Source organism: Eucalyptus grandis, chromosome 3 (assembly GCF_016545825.1).
Source record: "Eucalyptus grandis isolate ANBG69807.140 chromosome 3, ASM1654582v1, whole genome shotgun sequence".
Lineage (NCBI taxonomy): Eukaryota > Viridiplantae > Streptophyta > Magnoliopsida > Myrtales > Myrtaceae > Eucalyptus > Eucalyptus grandis.
In genome coordinates, this window is record NC_052614.1 from 67,488,990 (window position 1) to 67,503,619 (window position 14,630).

Consider the following 14,630-nt stretch of genomic DNA (forward strand, 5'->3'; position numbering starts at 1 on the left):
TTCCATCAATGTGCTCAACATCAATAGCAAAACTCTTCTTAAGTGGATCTGCTTGCACAACAGAACAAATTTTAGATGGATTCTTGGCTTTGGTTCTTGTTGGGCTTGATTCTGTGTCTCTTCCTCTATGAATTGCAACTATTTCTTCATTTCATTGCATCGTTGAGTGAACCGGCAAATAAAATGGAAATTTGTTTTACATATTGTTGGCTTTTGGTTCTTATTGCTGTGCTTGATTCAGTGCATCTTTCCTCCATTGCAATTTCCTCATACATGATCCTCTTTTTTGCAGCAAGTGGATAGATTTTTTTTTAATTTTTTTTATGCTACTTTATTTTTTTTACTTGGGGAGGGGGTGTATTTGCTCGAACTTGCACTCATTTCATGACTTAATTAACAAATATTGCATAGAATAGTTTCTTAATCAAACTTTTTCTGGCAGGATTTTATGAGCGGGAAGACTGTCTTCCGGAATGTCATGAGCATTCTTCTGCCTGGAGTAAATTCAGTTATTGCAGAACGAACTAGTCAAACTTATGGTCAACTCCTTGAGAAGGCTGTGCAACTTTGCCTAGAAATTATTGTTCTTGTTTTGGAGAAGGATCTGATTCTTTCTGACTTTTGGCGTCCCTTATACCAGGTGAGATCTTAATATTTGCGATGTAGCTTGTTTGGGGCTTCCTTCTTTGCATGATTACCTTTTCTATTTTTTTGTTCTTATAGTATATTTTCTGTGTTGACGTAGTTACCTCGACATTGAGTGAGTTATTCCACTTAATACTTTAGATGCTACACCAACTTTTTTTTATCTTTTTCAATCATTTATTTTTGCAGTACTTTTCTGCTGTCTTTTGATTTTATGAGATTTTAGATTATCTCTTTTAAAGCAAATTTAACTTCTTTTTTTCAGAACAGGACAGTGGAAAAAATTATTATTATTTTTTCTTTTGGTAAAATTTTAATTTTTTAATTTTTTTTTTGGTAAAAATGGAAAAAATTATTTTATATCTTAAAAAGTCAATATTTATATGTCATGAAAGTTTTAAGGTATTTTTTGTTTAAAGTCAAATTGTGCATATCCCAAGATTTGATATTGTATTGTGGAAGGGTTTTTAGCTTCTAACAAATTAAGCTACTATATATTGGTTCTGATAAATCTATTTAAAGGGCCTTTTATTAAAGCGTATATATGGCTTGAAGCACCTAGAGTGTTTACACCCTGGATCATTTTCTTTTTTAAGGGCCTCTTTGTTTACACTTAAAAAAGAGCAAAAAGTAATCTTTTACCCAGCCAAAATTTGAAATATTATTTGATTTCGAAAGTTATGAAAAATTACATGTGAATCTACATATCAACGTTTTAGTGTTGTGAAAGTTTCAAGAGTTTCAGTTGGGCTGTAGATTTGGATTGAAAGGAAAAAAAAGGAAGTAAAAGTCAATCCAAATAGACTCCAAGGGTCCACTTGTTTGAAGGAAATCTGTTTTCGGGAAATGGTTTTCCAACTTTCTGGTGTTTGGAAGACAGAAAATTAGTTGATCTACGGAAATGTTGTTGATGGATTGAAAACAACAAGCTTAGATTGGGGAAAATGACTTTTCCTTTTGGAAAGAAGGATATCACTTTCCCTAAACCACCAGAAAAATGAAAACTAACTATTTTCCTCGGACATGATTTCCATGGAAATATTTTCATTTATCATGAAGTTTTCAGTGAAACAAACACATCCTAAATCTGATTTCATCTTTAAAATATTTATGTGGTAAATTAGGAACTCGTTGCTGGATATATATGGAATGAGGTACTAAAGTTTTTTTATTGTCCCTATTCTCTGTAAATATTGCTCTTATGGATGGTAGTTAGAATCGTGATTCGGGTCATGATATAGATGATTTTACTGGCCAAATGATGAAGACTGAGTCAACTTGCTTCAAAAGATTTTATAGTTAAAATCAAAGTAAAATCATGAGTGGACTCAGTAAACTCAGTAAAATCGCTAGTTGACTGGCTTTGAATCGATTGCTGATTTTCTTCTGCGCAGATGCAATTCACCTGGATCTGGGCTTCTTAAAGCTGAAAAGCTTATTAAGCTGAAAAAAGCCCAGAAGCTTTTAAAACAGAAAGTATCTAATGAATTATGAGTTCAATGCATTCTGTTTAGCAAAAACACGAATATTCCTTGCTCATTATCAAAAATCACTTATTCACAAACCTCGTGTGGGGCTAATAGTTTTCATTTCACATCTCATGGAAAATCTTTTTCGCTCCGCTTAGCCCTATCCCCCTCTGGACGATCCTATTTGGCAAATACCTAGTGACAAACTCCTATGTACCTTTCATTACAGTATTTCTAAATCAATGAAATGCAAAATAAATAAGAAAAACAAGTAAACCGCTAACAAGTCGGGGCACAAAATTAAAGGGCTCTCTCTCTCTCTCTCTCTCTCTCTCTCTCTCGTACTCAACTCCATCTCCATCCATCTTCCATCCATGACTATTTTGAGATTCTATCTCTTACTTTTAGATGTAATATCTCCTTGCTTTGTCACAATATTTCATCAATCTTTCCTCTTAAATTATTAAAGAAAAGAGATTTAGAAATTTTGTTTTCATTGATTTATACCTAATAATCTAATTGTACTGTGAATATTTACCATGTAATTTGCTTTTACGGCTGAATTTAATTGTTCAAAATATTGTAACTAATTCATAAAGAAACTGAATAATTTCCTTGAATAATTTAATAAATTTGTGAATTCTTACGATTTGATTTTACCAACGACTCATCAACCCTAGGTGAAAATGTGAATTTGACAACTTTGCTATTATGTATTCTTGACGTAAGCCATTTAGGTAACCTTATAGTCGTTTCTAATTCACTATTTGTCTCTCTTGCAAGTAGAAAATCTTAACATGGTATCAATGGAGAAACATTGATTGGGAAAAGGACACAAGTGCTTTAACTTTTGCAAGGTGCTCACTTGAGTGCCATAACTTTTTAATTGCTTACTTGGATGTTATAACTTTATAGAAACATTCACTACAAGTGTTGGAAATTTGTCGTGGCATGGCACTTGTGGTGAACATTTTATAAAAGTCATGACACTCAAATGATGGATCAAAAGTTATGGCGCTTAGGTAAGCACCGTATGAAAGTTATGGCATTTTTGGAAGTATCCGGCTCATTGGTTAAGCCAATATTTAGTGATTAATAGAATGCAAAAAACTCACGCGTCGTGAGAAAACTGATCAAGCAAAAATTTATGTTTTTTTCTTTTTTTTCTTGTTCATTACCAACTGTATCTCAACAAGGGCCATAAGTGTGCTAGTTAACAATTTCATAAAAACTACGGCATTCATGACCTGGATGTAATTTATTGTACCACTGTGAAGATCTGTGGGAATCTATCCTTTTTTTTTTTTTTTTTTTTTTTTTTACAATTGGTTACTTTCCCGCCTCTTGTGGTAACTTCGGATTTCTTGTGTAGTATTCTCTCTTTTTTGCACATTTGTTCGGTTTCATAATGCCTATGGCACCATAGAAAAGCCCAATGTCGAAGCAACTTAGTTTTATGTTCTGTTTTTTTGGTTTTGGTAGATTGTTTTACATAGATGAGACATCTAGTGAGGCATGCAAAGAGTGTCAGATATTTGCTTCTGTACTTGGGATCTTTAATATGGGTACTTTCTGAACCTAGACTATCAGCTTTCTACATCAAGCTTGTGCTTGCTCAGTTAAATTTGGGAAGTGGGAAATTTAAAAGAGACCGCTGAGCTTGGATGTCTAGATGATTTTTGTTAGCATTTGACTAAAGAAAGTCTAGCATTATGAAGGAGCTGTTGCTTCCACTAGTTTTTTAAAATTATTTTGTGACCTTGTGAACGCATCCTAGAACTCATTGTTCAGCCTTAATATTTTGCAGCCTTTGGACATTATTCTATCTCAAGACCATAATCAAGTTACTGCCGTACTGGAGTACGTCAGATATGATTTTCAACCACAAATTCAGCTTTGCTCTATCAGAATAATGAGCATCTTAAGGTATCCTCCTTTCTCTTTCTTAACAAATTATTTCTGGTTTAGAGTTTTTTATTCTATTTGGAATTAGTAGCAGTATGTTTAAGTGGTAGTTTATAGTTAACACTAGCCTTGCATAGTGGGGGTAATGGCCTAGATGGACTTTTCTGAATCATGTGTAGGGAACTGTAGAGTTTGAGTTTCAACAGCACAGAATTTCTTACCTAGTGGGTTAGGAATTAGATGGTGTTATGGTGGTGGCTGTTGGGTGGAAAGTCATTATTTCACGCAACAGTGTTTATTGGCATTGTCATTAGCATCTCTGCCTTTCATAATGACCTGCAGTATTATCTTTTTGTGGCAGTTCTCGCATGGTTGGGCTTGTACAGTTGCTACTAAAATCAAATGCTGCTAATTGTCTGGTTGAGGATTATGCAGCTTGCCTTGAGTTGCGGTCAGAGGAGTCCCAGATTATAGAGAACAGCAGTAATGATCCTGGTGTTCTTATAATGCAGGTCTTGCTGTTTTTTTGGTTTTACTTCATCTGAAAGAGCAGTTTTTTTGTAACTTAGTCCTTTTATTATCTAGAAAAAGAAGAGAAAGCTACAATTTCTCCTTTCTTTTTTTTTTATCTTTTGTAGGTTTTAATTGATAATATCAGTCGGCCTGCTCCAAATATTGCACATTTACTGCTTAAGTTTGATCTTGATGGTCCTATTGAGCGGACTATGCTGCAGCCAAAGTTTCATTACAGGTACATTGAGGAAAATGTGCTGTATCATTTCTTTCTTCTTCTAATGTCATCTTGGTTTGGTTTCATTTATGATGCTTCTGATCTTTCATGTAGTTGCTTGAAAGTTGTTCTTGAAATTCTGGAGAAACTTCAAAAACCAGATGTGAATGCACTTCTTCATGAATTTGGTTTTCAGGTTAGCTTTGTTTGATCTTGGTTGCCATGTAGCAAAAAGAGAAAAATTGTGCCTAAGCACTCAAAATTTGGGTCAGAACTTTGTCGTTATTTGGAACCTCCAATTTCATGTTTTAGATTCTTTTCTTTTTCTCTTTTGTAGCTTCTTTATGAACTCTGCTTGGATCCAGTTACAAGTGGTCCTACCATGGAATTACTCAGCATCAAAAGACACCAGTTTTTTGTGAAGGTATGAGATTTTTTTTCTATTTTAATCTTGCATATATGGTAGTGTTAAAGAGTTCTACATCTGCAAATTTTTGACCTTTCCCCTCAGAATCTCACTTTTGCACTTCATTGCAGCACCTGGATACAATTGGTGTTGCTCCACTACCTAAACGCAGTAGCAACCAGGCACTTCGCATTAGTTCCCTTCATCAGGTTTGGATCTATGACCCCAACTACTATGTTGTTAGAGAAGATTTGGTGAAGATTGAATTGTTCATGTGGTAAGGTTCCACGAATATCCAGGCCACGGGATCATCATGCCTAACACATGCTGAAATCTGAATTTTTCTCTCTGATGAAGTTCAGGCTTTTTTCTGCATTGCATTAGTTTGTCATTTTTTTTTCTTTTTCCGATTTTCGGGGGTAGCACTTAAATGCTCATCAAATTTCTTCTGTCTAGGTTATTACTGCTCGCTTTCCTATGCCTATACTGATTTCTGTGTTGTTGTTTATTGCAACAAAATCAAATTGCACTTTCAGTGGATGGCAATATATATTTGATGGACTCAAGGTACATAAAGTGACCTTGCTATTCTAGAAGCGCTATCAATCAGGATTTTCTCACATTTCATGGTTATAAACAGTGTCAGACATCTGATAAATTGTTTTAGCCTTATTAAACATCTATGATATACTGATAGTTTTGTCATGTTTCTCCTTAAGTGTTAAGCAAGTGATACTCCTTTTTTTAAGTTGGTGTACTTTTTGCTGATTCTCGGATAGGATCTCATCTAATATTTACTTGTGGCTTGCACAACATAAAAACATGCTTGGAAGATATGCATTTTTTGAATCATTGATCTAATTAGCATTTGGAAATTTTGTCCTGGACATCTTCACCCAAATGAGTGCTCAGTGTATGGTTCATATGTTGTGGAGTTGGTTGCATAGTCTATGCTTTCTGCCAGATGCTGGATATCTGTCTCTGAATGATGGTTGTTGAATCTTGAAGGTTAATTAAGTTTGATTGTTTTCTTAATGCCAGTGTTTAACCTGCTCTTATGTTTCTAGAGAGCGTGGCTGCTAAAGCTTCTAGCTTTGGAGTTACATGCTGCTGACATGGATAGCACCAATCATAGAGAAGTGTGCCAGAGAATCCTTGCTCATCTGTTTGGTCAGCAAGCTACTGATCTTGGAGGAGATCACATCATTGCTCATCAAAATGATGCAGAACAGATTGGAACTAGTGCTGTTGATAAAAATAAGGTATTGAGAACTTTACGTTGCAATATTTTAACAATAATCTTACCAAATGCAACTCACCAGATTAATTTTCCCAAAAAATAGGGTAGTAAACGACATCATTGAAAACATTATTTGCTTCAAACTGAAATTGGGTTTTAAATTGAGTGCAAACGAAACCCTAGCCTGATAAATGGGTGTTACACTCCTTAGCCTGATCATAGAAGATCTTTGATTGCTCTAACGACTGATCTTAGATATGATGGAATCATGATCAATCAGGAGGCTCTATCATAATAACAGAAAAAGTCTTTCAACCATTTCTCTAAATTCACTGTGAACCATAATTTACTCTTCCTGGAACTGAACTCAGGTTCTAGAGTTGCTTGAGGTTCTCCAGTTTAGATCTCCTGATACCACCACAAAGCTTTCTCAGGTTGTTACGAGTGGAAAATATCAAGTTATGGTGAGTCTTCAGAACCTTGGATTCATAGCTTTTGTGACTTTTATTCCTCTGAGCTGCATTTGACATTATACATATGATAGGCTGAGGAGATACTCATTAATCCAGCAACTTCAGAAAAAGGTGGAATCTATTATTACACCGAGCGTGGTGATCGCCTGATTGACCTTGCCTCATTAAGTGACAAGCTCTGGCAGGTCAGTCATTCGCTGGCAGAGTGACTTTGTGAGATCCAACCTCTTCTATTCCTAATGCTGGGCTTTACTTATTTCTGCTGATAAATTTTTTCTGGTGCTTATGTTTCTTGCTGTGCCAGAAGTTGAATGTTGTTCATTCTCAGTTGAATAGCCTTGGCAGTGAACCTGAACTAAATGAAGTAAGAGAGACTATTCAATTGTTGTTGCGATGGGCATGGAAGTACAACAAAAACCTTGAGGAACAAGCTGCACAACTTCATATGCTTACAGGGTGGTCGCATATTGTGGAGGTCCTTCTTTCCCTCTACATCTCCTTTACCACTATGACCTTTTTGCAATAATGGATACACCAGATGCACCTCTTCCGATAATCAAACCTTCCAAATTTTGCCTTTATATTCTATAACAGGTTTCAAGACTATGCCTGGGATTGTCATTCCTTTTAGCCAATATGGTTTTGATGCATCCATCTGTTGGTTTTGTAGATCTCTGCATCTAGAAGATTGTCACTACTTGATAATCGATCGGAGAACTTATATCAGTGAGCATCCTCATCATTGATTGTGCTTGTTTTTTTTACTCATGTAGAAGTTTAATAACTGCTTTGGTCATTACAGGGTGCTTGATGCCACCCTGAGTGCTTCAGCCTCTCCAGACTGTTCACTGAAGATGGCATTTGTATTGAGCCAGGTAGACTCTGAACCTTCATCTCAGTGTCAGTTGGCTTTATAATTGTTGACAGAAGCTTTTTTGATGGTCATATATAGGTTGCTCTCACATGCATGGCTAAGCTGCGGGATGAAAGGTTTCTGAGCCCTGATAGTCTTAGTGCTGATGGTTTTACGTGTCTTGATATGATCATGGTAAAACAATTGTCAAATGGTGCTTGTCACTCCATATTATTTAAGCTCACTATAGCAATATTACGAAGAGAATCATCGGAAGCCTTGAGGAGACGGTACGTAGTAACTGATGGAAATTGATTTTGCTTCTTCATTTTCTTTAGCTGTTAACTAAACTTCCACCTCACATATTTTGTTCAGGCAATATGCATTGCTTCTCAGTTATTTTCAGTACTGCCAGCATGTGCTTGACCCAGATGTTCCTGCAAAAATTCTTGGATGCTTATTTGATGAGCAGGATGGTGATGATACGGATCTCCAAAAGGTGTCTGCCTTTCTACATTCATGATGAAACACTTACAAGTTTGTGATCAGCTTTTGCTTGGAGCTATGAAGTTCCTGCTTGATTAGTTTTCATTTGTTTTCTTTCAGCTTGATAAAGAGCAGCTGGAATTGGCTCGTGCAAACTTTTCTATCATCAAGAAGGAAGCCCAAAGCATCCTTGATCTGGTGAGTAGTTTTGTTGACTAGGGTTATGAGGATGTATTTTTGAGAATCTCAAATCAGAACAAAGTTTGTTGAAAGGCATATTGTATCCACTTAGATGAAGCATATTGGAAGACATATAGAAATCTCAATGGATTTCATTTGTTATGCTTTGATGTGTTCATTATCTTAGCCCAAGGAATTTTCTGCATTATCTTTATCATGAACACGCTATGAAAATGATTAGGAGTGGGCAAATTCTTTTTGGCTTATGAACTCACTGTTTTGCTCTTCATCAATGCAGATGATTAAGGAAGTTCAGGATCCTTTGATCCATCTTTTTTACAGACTTTTATCTTTGCTTTTTCATCTTGCGGTAGCAGAACATAACTTAAACATGAAAGTAAATTCTGTGATGCAACAAGAAGGTTGATGATGCTTTATGATACAGAATGCTAGGTTAAGCATTGATCTGCACAAAATGAACATTGATGAGAATGCTACATTGGATTGATAGGTGCTTAAGGAAAGATATGATTTGGACTGACTGTGCTTGAGAAAAGGTTGGTGTGGCAACAATTAGGGTTAAGATAAGAGAACCTCATTTGAGGTGGCTTATTCATGTGGAATGGTCGCCATTTAATTGTCGTGAGAAGATCTTAAAAGACTTGGCATATGAAAAATCTCGTGTATTTGGACTTTTTGAAGACTTGAAATAAAATAGATGGAATTTCTTAAGAGAATCCATCTTGCAGACCCCACGTAGTGAGATAAGACTTGGTGGTTGTTGCTTCTACTAAGCTGCGCTACAATTCCTGTAAAATAACGGCAACAACATAGAAATTTTATCCCACACGAATTTAATCTTGTCAAGTCTAACAATTCCTCTCGTATTCTGTCCCCTGTATTATTATCAACATGGACATTGTTTGATCATTTTCACTCTTATTGGTCCTTAGAGTTGTTACTTTTATTGCTTCCCTATTTATTTTATTGGTTGCAATCTTCAGGTGATAAAGGATGCAAGTCAAGGCAGTGAACCTGGGAAAACAATAGCATTCTACGTTTTGGACGCGCTTGTTTGTATTGATCACGATAGATATTTTTTGAACCAACTCCAAAGCAGGGGATTCTTGAGGTCTTGCTTCATGAACATTAGCAATGTGTCTTTCCAGGTTAGTTGGCTTGTAAATTCATGTTAAATATTTTGTCAGCTCATGTGAGTTGCTACAATATGAGCTATAAATAAAAAGATTAAATAAAAGAAGTCTAATCCTAAATTGAAATGTGGACTTAAGTTTGCAATGTCAACATCTGGCATTTCCTGCTATTTGGTTCATTCTTATGGTTGATGCATTCCATGTCAAGTTGTTTCAGTGCTCCCATGATAAAAATTTGAAGGCTTCTTTCTTACATTCACAGACTTTATCGCCATGACTGTTTTTGATGATGCTTTCCTCTAGTCCAATTACATAAGTCATCTTTCCAAATGAGCGTCGGAGTTATAATTTAGGGGTTTTTTTCCTCCTCCTTTTAGGACGGTGGTCATTCCCTCGACTCGATGCAAAGAGCGTGTACTCTTGAGGCTGAACTTGCTTTTCTTTTGAGAATCAGCAACAAATATGGCAAATCTGGGGCCCAGGTTTTGTTATCCATGGGTGCCTTGGAGCATATTTCCTTGAGCAAGGCAGTGAGTATGCAGGTGATGTATCTTATAATTTGCTTAGTCTGGGTATTTTATTATTATGTTCTTTTAAGCTGACATAAATCCTGTGTCAGGGATCCCGAAGGCTTGTAGACTCTAAGAATCGAAGTTATATAGCTGCTGAAGTGGACAAACAACGGATGGTTGTCACTCCCATTTTACGATTAGTGTTCTCTTTAACATCACTGGTAGAAAAATCTGATATTTTTGAGGTCAGTGAATTTCTCTCTTCCTAATGGTTCTATTCTTTGAATGTCTTCTTTGCCAAAGAGTGTATTTACTGTTATTCAGCTACTAATGAATTGATAGGTTTTATATTAGAAAGAGAATTTCCTCTTTACCCCCTCTTTTGCAGTTTCTATAGAGCAAATTCTATAGAGAATATATATCACCAACGTTTCAAGGTTACTAACTCTTATGGAAAATCAAATTACTTATCTTAATTGAGTGACTTAACAACTTTTATCTGATTATGTTTCTGACTTGTTTAAGTTCAGTAACTCTTATCGAGTGGCTTACAAACATTCGTTTGATTTTTTCCAAATTACTAAAATTTGTAATAACTGATCAAGTTTTTATCTGCATAGTTTACCAAAGGTCTATTTACACATGTAACCCATTTTTCAAAATTTACTTCCTATAATTAATAACATTAATTTGAGTGAGTTCCTATCTGATTCAATTAAATTACCAACTAGCACTACTTTACCGATGCTTATTTGAATAGCTCACTGACATATTTGATTGTTTTCAAATTACCAACTTTTGTAAAAATTTCATTATGTCACTTTCATCAAGTGGAACACAAAGCGATGTAAAACTTAAACATCACTTTTAATATCGAACATATGACCGAAATGTCATGCTCGAAATTTTCATGCGGTGGTGGACTACATCAGATGTGATGATTCTGGACCTTGATTAGATTTTTAATGCACATACAGGATCAAATGACCAAAAATAAAATGCTTATGACTAGTGACTACTCTGGCTCTGTTTGTTTAATGGAAAAACAACAATCTGGAAAATATTTTCCTAACTTTAATCATTGTTATCTCTTGCAAAATTGAGTCAATGAGAAGTATTTTCATTATTGACAACAATTCATGCCTATACATTTTTGTTGATGATGAGAATATTTTCTGTTTCCTATTTTCCTAAGAGATACAAATGATCACAATAAGGAAAATCTTTTCCAATTCATTGTTTTTCTGTGAAACAAATGGAGCCTAAAAAAATTTTAGCACGTCATTTGTGATTTTCCTGACTGACCACCCCCATATTGTAGGGAACCAACAATTGAGTCTACATACAGTTCCTGTTTTATTGATGATGCTTTTTAAGTTGTATGTAAATTGATGACGAGAGCTCGTTCTTCCTGAATACCTACATAGCTATGTGAAGCTGGGCATGATGCCACAATGCCCCTGATGAATTTGTCATGTGCAATCACATTCTTTTTGTTTGTCAACATTTTGCTTTTATTTCTGTAACAGGTGAAGAATAAAATTGTTCGTGAGATTATAGATTTTGTTAGAGGACATCAACTACTCTTTGATCAAGTTCTTCGGCAAGATATTTCTGCTGGTGATGAACTGACAATTGAGCAGATAAATCTTGTAGTTGGTATCCTAAGTAAGGTAATGACCTTTTTTATGTATTGTGCAGTTGATAGCTTAATGCATTCATCTAGCTTCATTGAATCATATATGGATTTTCGCTAATTCTGGTTAGCTGTTGCATTGACCAGCCTGTAATTATCTTTAAGAATTGTTCTTTATTTTTACATAGGTTTGGCCTTACGAAGAGATTGATGTGCACGGTTTTGTCCAAGCACTTTTTGCCATGATGCGTGATCTCTTTTCTCTTGAATCTGGCGTTCCTAGTTTTGCTCAACAAGTAGGTGCTCTTGAGGTAATCTTATTGTACTTCTGAATATGATGAAATATCTTATTAATACGACTTAGCTGGTTAATTCTTTTTGGCATGGACAGAGTCAAAAGAAGTCGGAGCTGAGCTCATTTCGGCTATCCTTTAGCCTGATGTCTTATCTGTATTTTCTCGTCACTAAAAAGATGCTACGACTGCAGGTATATATGTGGAGATCTTTATCACTGAAGATATGTTTGTAGATTCTGTCAGGTAGATATAACTTTTATTGACCAGAATATCTCGTTGCAGGTTTCTGATGGTGGTGATTACCATACTGCTGCTGCGTCACTACAACCTACATTAACATTACTTGCTTCTCTTCTTAATTCTGTGACGAGTGCACTTGAGAGAGCAGCTGAGGAGAAGTCTTTGCTTTTAATTAAGGTGAACTCAGGCAAAAGACATGAATAATGCAGCTCTCTCTCTCTCTCTCTCTCTCTCTCTCAAGCGTGTGTTGTGTTCTTACAAGTGGTTAGGTTACAGTTACACTGTAAATATTTCTATTGAAACAATTGTTGCTGTCTGTTATAGTGGTGGTCGGTTAGGTTGTTGTCTTTGTTCTTATTATCTATGTGTGTTGCAAGTGCAGATTCAAAACATAAATGAACTGTCAAGACAGGAGGTGGATGAAATCATCAACATGTGTCTTCAAAGAGATACGCTTTCAGCATATGACAACCTGCAGAAAAGGTATCTACCATGTAAATGAAAGTGTTTACAATCTGGAACTTCATAGCATGGATTTTCCTATATCCAAAGGATCTTGTCATGTAGTGTGATATTTTGGAAACTATGGCAAGGACAAATAACTGTTATTGTCTGAGACAAGTTATGCTTGTTGCAGATTTTGAAGGATTGAACAAGCAAACCAATGCAAGCCAATGCAAGGAATTGAAACATGAAAGTTTAATTAACATAGTGAATTTTAAGAACGGAGAATCAATTTTAATGATTCTAGGAGGGGATGAATGATCATCATGTAGATATGCTATGAGGCCTTCCCAGAAATCTACTATGTACCAGAGTTGTTTCAAATTTGCTGTCCTGTGCCCTTCTTGTTATCCTTACATCACATATAGTGACAAGGAATAGGTTGACTTGAGAGTAATTTTAAAATTATCAGAAATATCTTTAAAAGAAAATGATGGAGGATGAATGGAAGGTCATTTTTAGTGATAATTAGAATTGTATGGGCATCCACCATTCTTGGAATGGAATAATGATTCCCTCTACTGTGTTAATGTTTACCTGAGCAACTTCTTTGTTTATGATTCATGTGTCTGCCGTCTCACATAATTTGTTCAATCCTTGTATGCATTGTTAATCTGTGGTATAAGAATTTGAAGTCATCTATTGTGTTTTTTTTTGGTATCAGATATTCTGATAAATTTCATGATGTTTTCGCTCTCTTTCAGGAGGTATATTGCTATGGTAGAAATGTGCCGCATTGCTGGCAATAAAGATCAGCTTAGCACTTTGTTGCTTCCGCTGGCGGAGCAGGTTCTTAATGTCCTCCTCATCCATTTTCAAGATAGGTACAGATATTGCCCTCCCCCACTTTTTCTCTTTTTCCTTACCTACCCCCCCCCCCCTCCCTCCTTCCTCCTCTCTCTCTCTCTCTCTCTTCCTTGCACTTGCATATGAACATCCCACTTTCTTGGCAGTTCACTTTCATCTGATGCAACGGGAACTAGTGGAGCAATTACATATGGTTCCAAGTCCAATTCGGCACAGGATGTATCTCCATTGTGCGAAGAATTGATTCCCATCTTGGAACGGCTTGAGTTGCTAAATGAGGTATTGCATGTCATTTCTTCATCCTATTTTTCGAAGCCCAGCATATTGGCAGGCCTATGCCTGTTGCTGCTATGGGATCATCTTTTTGACGAGTCTGTTTCTTTTTATAGGAGAAAATCGGTAGCAATCTTAAGGTGTTCCACAGACTGGTGAGTTCCCTCAAGGAAATGATGATTGAAAAGTTATCGTCGTGAAGTTTGCTCGAAGAGATCTGATGGTTGCAGAGCTCCTAGGTCATGGCAATGATCTTTGTAAATATTGCAAAGCTAGTGTAGTTTAATTACTTCTTAATGTGTCTTAATTAGCTTATGTTAGTTGAAATGACACGACTGCAAACATTATAAAATGGCAGCGATCTTTTTTGGCTCAGCCAATTCTGTATCACATCAAAGTCTCGGGCGGCTGGTGCTGCAATTTTCACTGGTAGGGCATTTCTTGTTGTAACCTGAGTAGAATCTTCAACGTGAATGACTGATGATATATTCTTTCTGGAACTTTATAATCTTTCAGAATGGAAATCCATAGGATACACTGTTGTTACATCCGTTTGCGATATCCTTGAACTCAGTTTGAATCCAAACTCCTCTTCAGTGCCAATTTCACCGTCTTCTGCTCGCTCATCTTTTTGTGCAGAAACTCTAATGCTTTATATGTCATAATCTGGATGTAAACTGTCTCAATACAAGACCACTGGTTTGTAAGGTTGTGCATTTAAATGCTAAAATTGAGCATCGGTGTATACTGATTTATCAACTTTAATAATTAGCTATTACTTATTCTTACCAAGGTATAAGGAAAACGTTCAATCAGAAAGG

General features: G+C 35.9%; 1 protein-coding gene across 3 annotated transcripts in view; it reads left to right on the forward strand.

Moving 5' to 3' along the window:
* The window catches only part of LOC104438536 (nuclear pore complex protein NUP205), a 31,019-nt gene extending 16,662 nt beyond the window's left edge, over window positions 1-14,357 (forward strand). For 2 of the 3 annotated variants that reach the window (XM_010051701.3, XM_010051705.3), the window contains 27 exons: window positions 443-640; window positions 3,922-4,040; window positions 4,381-4,531; window positions 4,658-4,770; window positions 4,864-4,945; window positions 5,087-5,173; window positions 5,287-5,364; window positions 6,223-6,417; window positions 6,767-6,859; window positions 6,940-7,053; window positions 7,173-7,343; window positions 7,539-7,594; window positions 7,671-7,743; window positions 7,821-8,011; window positions 8,097-8,220; window positions 8,328-8,405; window positions 9,392-9,556; window positions 9,919-10,083; window positions 10,161-10,298; window positions 11,583-11,726; window positions 11,878-12,000; window positions 12,081-12,176; window positions 12,268-12,402; window positions 12,608-12,708; window positions 13,434-13,553; window positions 13,683-13,815; window positions 13,926-14,357. In XM_010051701.3, the coding sequence (XP_010050003.2) occupies window positions 443-640; window positions 3,922-4,040; window positions 4,381-4,531; window positions 4,658-4,770; window positions 4,864-4,945; window positions 5,087-5,173; window positions 5,287-5,364; window positions 6,223-6,417; window positions 6,767-6,859; window positions 6,940-7,053; window positions 7,173-7,343; window positions 7,539-7,594; window positions 7,671-7,743; window positions 7,821-8,011; window positions 8,097-8,220; window positions 8,328-8,405; window positions 9,392-9,556; window positions 9,919-10,083; window positions 10,161-10,298; window positions 11,583-11,726; window positions 11,878-12,000; window positions 12,081-12,176; window positions 12,268-12,402; window positions 12,608-12,708; window positions 13,434-13,553; window positions 13,683-13,815; window positions 13,926-14,009 (3,327 nt within the window). In that variant the 3' untranslated portion in view covers window positions 14,010-14,357. The remainder of the gene's footprint in view (window positions 1-442; window positions 641-3,921; window positions 4,041-4,380; window positions 4,532-4,657; window positions 4,771-4,863; window positions 4,946-5,086; window positions 5,174-5,286; window positions 5,365-6,222; window positions 6,418-6,766; window positions 6,860-6,939; window positions 7,054-7,172; window positions 7,344-7,538; window positions 7,595-7,670; window positions 7,744-7,820; window positions 8,012-8,096; window positions 8,221-8,327; window positions 8,406-9,391; window positions 9,557-9,918; window positions 10,084-10,160; window positions 10,299-11,582; window positions 11,727-11,877; window positions 12,001-12,080; window positions 12,177-12,267; window positions 12,403-12,607; window positions 12,709-13,433; window positions 13,554-13,682; window positions 13,816-13,925) is intronic. The other variant, XM_010051703.3, reaches the window with a different exon arrangement.
* The last annotated feature ends 273 nt before the right edge of the window (window positions 14,358-14,630 follow it).